Source organism: Apodemus sylvaticus, chromosome 4 (assembly GCF_947179515.1).
Source record: "Apodemus sylvaticus chromosome 4, mApoSyl1.1, whole genome shotgun sequence".
NCBI lineage: Eukaryota > Metazoa > Chordata > Mammalia > Rodentia > Muridae > Apodemus > Apodemus sylvaticus.
Window position 1 is genome coordinate 69,580,698 of NC_067475.1, and position 7,577 is coordinate 69,588,274.

Genomic DNA, 7,577 nt, shown 5'->3' on the forward strand with positions numbered 1-7,577 from the left:
TTTAAATGCCTAAAGTGATCTCAGAAGATGGACAGCTGTGACCTGTACCTCTTCTGCAACAGCAACAACCAGCTTTTTTACCAATGACTTCTGCTTAGACAATGGTATTGAGGGAGCATTTGCACTTTATCAGGGGAATGGCAGCATGGTGGCTCAGGATTTAAAACACCTGCAATATATTATACATACTGAAATGGTAGGTGTGCAATAGGCAGCACTGCAGTCTGGGACACTCTACATGACATCTATGATGTTAATGTTCCTGTTTGAATTTGTCTGATTTTTGGAAACTGAGATTCAATTTAGAGTGGGTCCTAGGCAGAGAACAACTGTGTTTCTTTGGAGAAACACTTCTGCCTTGGACTAAACAGAAGAGATGACTGTGGCCATTGGCAAGGAGAAATCAACCATGATTGCTTCCTCATCAGAGAAGGAAAGACAATGAAGAGTTTCTGTTTAAACATTCAAGGTTCAGGGAACTCGGCTTCAAAAGCAATTACTGCTCTCTCAGAGAACTCTAGCTAAGTTCGCAGCACACATAGGAGAGTTTTCCACAACCTGAAACTGGTGAATCAGAGGATCTGAGGCCCTCCTCTTGTCTCCATGGCCACAAAGAACTCTGTAGACAAAACCTTAACCAAATAAAATACAAGATGAAAAAAACTTTTGAAATCAGTCTGTGGTTTCCAGAGATGTTTATTTCAGAGAAGTAACATGTAGTCCAAGCAGCCTAGCTCAGCTGTTTGAACAGAGCCCTCACTCTCCTACCAATATTAGAAACCCTTGGTCTTTTTCCTTGGAATTTAATGTTGGAAAATGAGAACTCCACCCTCATGCTCTTTTTTTTGTTTTTCATGTACTTCTTCAATTTTACCAGAAAATATAACTCCACTTTCAATCAACATAGAAATATTTTTTATTCGAAATATTTTTTATTTACATTTCAAATGATTTCCTCTTTTCTATCCCCCCACTCCCTGAAAGTCCCATAAGCCCCCTTCTCTTCCCCCTGTCCTCCCACCCACCCCTTCCCACTTCCCCGGTCTGGTTTTGCCAAATAGTGCTTCATTGAGTCTTTCCAAACCAAGGGGCCACTCCTCCTTTATTCTTGTACCTCATTTGATGTGTGGATTATGTTTTGGGTATTCCAATTTTCTAGGTTAATATCCACTTATTAGTGAGTGCATACCATGATTCACCTTTTGAGTCTGGGTTACCTCACTTAGTATGATGTTCTCTAGCTCCATCCAGGAATGGGCATGCTATTGAGATGTGAGCAGGAAGCTAAAGAAAAAAGCTTCCTTCTTCTTAATGCTTATTGTGGGGCTCCAGTAGAAGGTGTGGCCTAGTTAAGGGAGTGTCTTCTAGTCTGAAGATCTGGATTAAGGGTATGTGTTTTTCTGCCTCAAGACTCAGACTAAAGGTATATGTTTTTCTCAGATTAAATGTATATGTTTTTCGACCAGAAGAATCTGTATTAGAACTGGATCTATATACTTCAACTTAAGAAAAAAAATTAGCTGGGCACTGCTGGCACATGCCTTTAATCCCAGCACTTAGGAGGCAGAGGCAGGCAGATTTCTGAGTTCGAGGCCAGCCTGGTTTACAAAGTGAGTTCCAGGACAGCCAGGGCTACACAGAGAAACCCTGTCTTGAAAAAAGCCAAAAAAAAAAAAAAAAGGAAAAGGCATGCCTTCTACTTTTGGATGTCCACAATAAGTGCAGACTAGAAGAATAACCATCACCAAATAATATACTTTGCTTATTTGGGACAATCTTGCATAAATAAAGAGATCATGTAAATCTCTGCACAGATACTATTTACACATGCACTGGTCTTACAGATTGCTACCATAAACATGATCAGGGAAGGGGTGCTTTCCTTAACTGCTCAGGAGTCTGAGTGTTCACAAAATGTAAGGCATTTGGAAGAGCTCCTGTATGGTGGGCAGGATCAGAGCCCCAAACCTCTGAAGATGGCTCTATACTTTCCTGTGTTTTATTCCATTTAGACTTTGTACTTCCCCTCAGGGTCTTCAGGGCCCCCTTACCTCCTTCCTCTGAAACTATCTGTTTTAGGCACCTCCTGCAGTCTTCTGGTTTTTCCTTGACTGCCAACAGACTTTTTGATGAGTCTGGAGTCTGTTGCTTCTGGCCACTTAACTTTTTTCTCTTTTGTAGTCTTCTTTTATTAAATACTCTCTCTGCCACTATCACTAAATCTCTCAAACACAATTCCCTAACCTCTAAACCCTCTGCAGGTTTGTTTTTAATATGCTGCCTAATTAATAAAAGCTAGATCAACAGCTGTCTTTGCTTCTGCTTTCTGTGGGGTGTGTATTAATTACAAAATCCACGTTATTCATTGATACAATTTAGCTAACAAGAATAGTTATCCAGGATCAGAAACTTGAACACCAAAAAGTAAGACTAGAGAATGCAGATATTCCTGATGCATGGTCAAATCTTTGAAGTTCAGACTCCATTTTTAAAAATCTGTTCAAATTAACATCCTGGCACCTAGCATTAGTTTCCAAGTTGCCCCTCAACAAAACCTAAGCCTAGCTTCACTCTCTAAGCCAATCTCCAATAAGACCAGCATCTTCAATTTACACCCTCAACAAGACCAGGTTATTCCACCAACACACCTGTACCCCCAGATTACAAAACCACCCCCTGCCTAATGACCACCAATGCAGAGGGGAACAGAAGTTAAGTTTATGTTAGCCAGGTGGTGGTGGAGCACGCCTTTAATCCCAGCACTTGTGAGGAGGAGGCAAGCAGATTTCTGAGTTTGAGGCCAGCCTGGTCTACAAAGTGAATTCCAGGACATCCAGGACTACGCAGAGAAACCCTGTCTTGGAGGAACAGGGAGAGGGAATAGGGCTTATAAGACTTGCGGGGAGTGTGGACCCAGAAAAGGGGAAATAATTTGAAATGTAAATAAAGAATACATCAAATAAAAAAAGAAAGAAAAAATAACTCCCCAAAAGATCAACTCTGAAGCTAAAGAGGTGCCCTGAAAATGATATTCAAGAGACAGAGGCAGAAGAACCTAAACTGAAGTGGTACCCTAGGATACACAGTGGGGCTGTTCTGGGAAAATAAGTTTATTTGAATTGATGTCATTCTTCATAAATAAATTAATATCTAAAACAAACAAACAAACACACAAACATTAAATGAAAGAAAAAACAATGACAGAGGTTGAGCAATTATTTAAAAAAAAAAACAGTTGAGCTATCTGTACCATGGAGCTGGGGCTGCTCCACAGCCCTCTGTGCACAGGTCCCACCAGAAGAGAGCTGGGCTCCCGGAGTTCTGACACAGGCTTACAGGACCACAGGAGGTACAAGCTCCAGTCAGAAACACAGAAACAACAGAACTATGTAACACCAAAAGTAACAAGATGGTGAAAGGCAAGCACAAGAACCCTACCAACAAAAACCAAGGCTACTTAGCATCATCAGAAGCCAGTTCTCCCACCACAGCAAGTTCTGGATAACTGAATATACCACAGAGCAAGATTTGAATTTAAAATCACATTGCGTGAGGCTGATAGAGGACTTCAAGACCAACTCACTGATAAGTGGATATTAGCCTAGAAGCTCAGAATACCCAAGATACAATTCACAGACCACATGAAGCTCAAGAAGAAAGAAGACCAAAGTGTAGATACTTTGATTCTTCTTAGAAGGGGTACAAAATACCCATGGGAAGAAATACAAAGTGTGGAGCAGAGAGTAAAAGAATAGATATCCATAGACTGCCCCACCTGTGGATCCATCCCATATGCAGTTAACAAACCCAGGCACTATTGTGGATGCCAATAAGTGCTTGCTGACAGGAGCCAGATATAACTCTCTTCTGAGAGGCTTTGCCAGTGCCTGACAAATACAGAGGGGGATGCACACAGCTAACCATTGAACTGAGCAAAGGGTTTCAATGGAGGAACTAGAGAAAGGACCCAAGGAGCTGAAGGTGTTTGCAACCCCATAGGATGAGCAACAATATGAACCAACCAGTAAGCCCAGAGTTCTCAGGGACTTAAGCACAAATGAGAGAGTACACATGGAAGAAACGATGACTCCAGACACATGGGTAACAGAGGACAGCCTGAACAGACATCAATGAGAGGAGAGACCCTTGGACCCTTGAAGGCTCATTGCCTCAGGGTACACCTACCAGGTCAGGAAGGCTGGAGTGGGTGGGTTAGTGAGCAGAGGGAGGTGATGGAATAGAGGTTTTCAGAGGGGCATTAAGCAAAGAGGACATTTGAAATGTAAATAAAGAAGATATTTAAGTAAAATTGAAAAAAAAAAAATAATGGCAAAAAGCCAGAACACAAAACCTGGCTCACTCACTCTGCTGCAATCCACGCTGGAAGCCAATGTTTTGAGATGGTTCACCTGACAATCTACTCCATCTACCAGCTTCTGGAGGTCATGGAGGAGCCACTCCTATGATGTTTCAGAAAGCAGAATCCTTGAACCAGACCATTGACTACTTGCAGTGAAAATTTGCATGTAATGCTGTTTGGGCCGAACACACACACACACACACACACACACATATGCTACTAATGCTATGTTTTCCATGCAGACAGGAGACTAGCATGGCTGTCCTCTCAGAGGCTCTACCTACCAACAGCTAACTGAAATGAAGTTACAGCTAAGCATTGGATTGTAGTAGGGGAACCCTATGGATGAGTTAGGCGAAGGATTAAAGGAACTAAAGGAGATGGCAACTCTAAAAAAAATGACCAGTATCACCTAATCTGGACTTTCAGGGGCCACCAGAGACTAAGCCACTAACCAGTGAGCATACATGAACTTGTCTGATGCCCCAAGCACAAATGAAGTACAGGCATACATTGTCTGACCTCAGTGGAAGAGGATGTGCCTAATCCTATAGAGACTTAATGCCCCAGGGAGGGGGAATGCATGGGGAGCACCCTCTCAGAGGCAAAGGAGATGGGGGAGGGCTGAAAAACTGTGAGGGGAGCACTGCAGTGAGGCAGAATTTCAGATGAAAATTAATAAAATAAAAATTGAAAAAACGATAATCCAGCCAGGCAGTGGTGCCACACACCTTTAATCCCAGCATTTGGGAGGCAGAGACAGGCAGATTTCAGAGTTTGAGGCCAGCCTGGTCTACAAAGTGAGTTCCAGAACAGCCAGGGCTACACAGAGAAACCCTGTCTCAAAAAACCAGAAAGACACACACACACACACACACAGAGAGAGAGAGAGAGAGAGAGAGAGAGAGAGAGAGAGAGAGAGAGAGAGAGAGAGAGACAGAGACAGAGACAGAGACAGAGAGAGACAGAGACAGAGACAGAGAGACAGAGAGACAGAGAGAAACAGAAAGAGAAGCATTTATGATATTCCAGAACCATTGTTCTAATTGGCTCTGAAGAAGGATTTCCTAGGAGGGAAGTACAAGACTACCACCGACCAAATTGGGAGGAGTGATCACAAGGTCTGTGCTTCTGATTGGAATAACACACAGGAAAGAAGAAAGACATCTTCAGAGTTTTGGGGCTCTGATTCCTGACCACCATACAGGAGCTCTTCTACATGCCCTCCATTTGGTGAACACTCAGACTCTTGACCAGTTAAGGAAAACATCCCTTCCCTGATCAGGTTTATGGCAGAAATCAGTGTAAAAACCAGCACAGGAGTAAATAATTGCTTTGCAGATATTGACATGATACCTTCATTTATGGAAGTCTGAAGTATCAGTAAGCAAAGTACCCTGGTGATGGCTCTTCTTGTCTAGACTACCTGTAGACTCATGTAACATATAAACTGGAGGGGTCATCTTTTAAAAGCTTGTTTTGCTTAAATTGAAATAGATAGATCCAGTTCAGACACAGATTCTTAGGGTTGAAAATCACACACCTTTAATCTGAGTCTTCAGGCAGGAAAACAAACACCTTTAATCCAGAAGCTGAGACTTGAAGACACACCCTTAATAGGGCCACGCCTTCTACTGGAGGCCTATATAAGCATATGAAGAAGGAGACTTTGTGTCTTTGCCTGCCTGCTCTCATCTTACTAGCAAGCCCATTTCTTCACTGGCATTAGACTCTACTTCAGAACACCAGCATATACTGAAGAAAACCTGAGACTTCAAACCTCGTGGACTAAGTAAGTACTGACTGTAGTCATTGTTATATTAGTTGAATTTATGTTATTCTCATATATACTCTTTCTATTTATATAAAGGAATTAATTCTGTATGTTCAATAAACACACACAGATATACACTCAGAGAGAGAGAGAAAGAGAGAGAGAAGACAGAGAGGGGGGAAGAGAGACACAGAGAACCAGAGACAGTTACACAGAGACAGAGAGAGAAAAACAGCAGAGAGAAAGAATTTAGGAGAAATCTAAAATAAAATCTAAAGAGTATATATAATTGTATGTATCAGGATGAAGAGTCAATAAATGCTAGTTCTTCTTTTCAGATCAATGTTAACCTCCAAACTACCACCAACAGAAATGTCAGGGGACATGGAAGCCAAGAGCTGGGGCTCCACACAGATCAGTGTAAAAAACATCTGCTGTGAGTGGACCATTAGCAACTTCTCATTTTGCATGGATGGAATTCAGAAAGAGATTAGAAGCCCAGAGTTCTCATTAGAGGCCAATGAGGAAGCAGCATGGTGTTTGAGAGTATACCCAAATGGAGTTGATAAAGAAAGCAAAGATTACCTGTCAGTTGACCTGGGATTGCTCAGCTGTCCCGTGTGCCCAGTTTGGGCAAAGTTTGAGTTCTGGATCATAAATTCCCAAGGAGAGAAATGTCAAAGTAGGAAGAACCCCAGTGTTGCAAGCTTTTGGCAAGACCAACACAGGGGATTCAAAGAGTTCATCCTTCGAGATTTCCTCCTCTCCCATCAGCATTTACTTCTCCCTGAAGACCAGCTCACCATCTGCTGCAAGGTGAGCATAGCGGGAGCCATCTTCAGCATGCCTGGACAGAACATGACACCTGCAATCAAGGATCCAAGGCATGTGTTGGCAGATGACCTAGGGAAGCTTTGGGAGAATTCCATCTTCACAGACTGCTCCCTATTCGTAGGTGGCCATGAATTCAGGGCTCACAAGGCCATCCTAGCAGCTCGCTCTCCAGTTTTCAGAGCCATGTTTGAACATGAAATGCAGGAGAGACTAAAAAACCTCGTTGAGATTCATGACTTGGATCCCCAAGTCTTCCAGGAGATGATGGGCTTCATCTACACATGGAAGGCACCAAACCTCAAGAGCTACTCCATGGCCTCTGGTGTGCTGGCAGCTGCTGACAGGTATGGCCTGGAGGGCTTGAAGGCCATGTGTGAGGATGCCCTCTGCAGGATCCTCTCTGTGGAGAATGCTGCAAACATTCTCATCCTGGCTGACCTCCACAGCACACAGTGGCTGAAGACTCAGGCCCTGGATTTCATTACAGATTTTGCCTATGAGGTCTCTAAGACCTCAGGGTGGAAGTCATTGGTGGAGTCACATCCCCCCTTGGTGGCTGAAGCCTTCTGCTCCCTGGCTTCTGCACAGTGTCCTTCTTTGGAGCCATGA

The 7,577-nt window shown here is 43.0% G+C and overlaps 1 protein-coding gene across 1 annotated transcript; it reads left to right on the forward strand.

Annotated features, from left to right (window-relative positions):
* Positions 1-6,506: 6,506 nt before the first annotated feature.
* LOC127682209 (TD and POZ domain-containing protein 1-like) lies at positions 6,507-7,577 on the forward strand. The gene has a single exon (XM_052178595.1). It carries the CDS (start codon positions 6,507-6,509, stop codon positions 7,575-7,577), a length of 1,071 nt encoding a protein of 356 aa, XP_052034555.1.

Coding starts and splice junctions, on each gene's coding strand:
- LOC127682209 (XM_052178595.1), top strand. CDS start 6,507: ATGTCAGGGGACATGGAAGCCAAGAGCTGGGGCTCCACACAGATCAGT.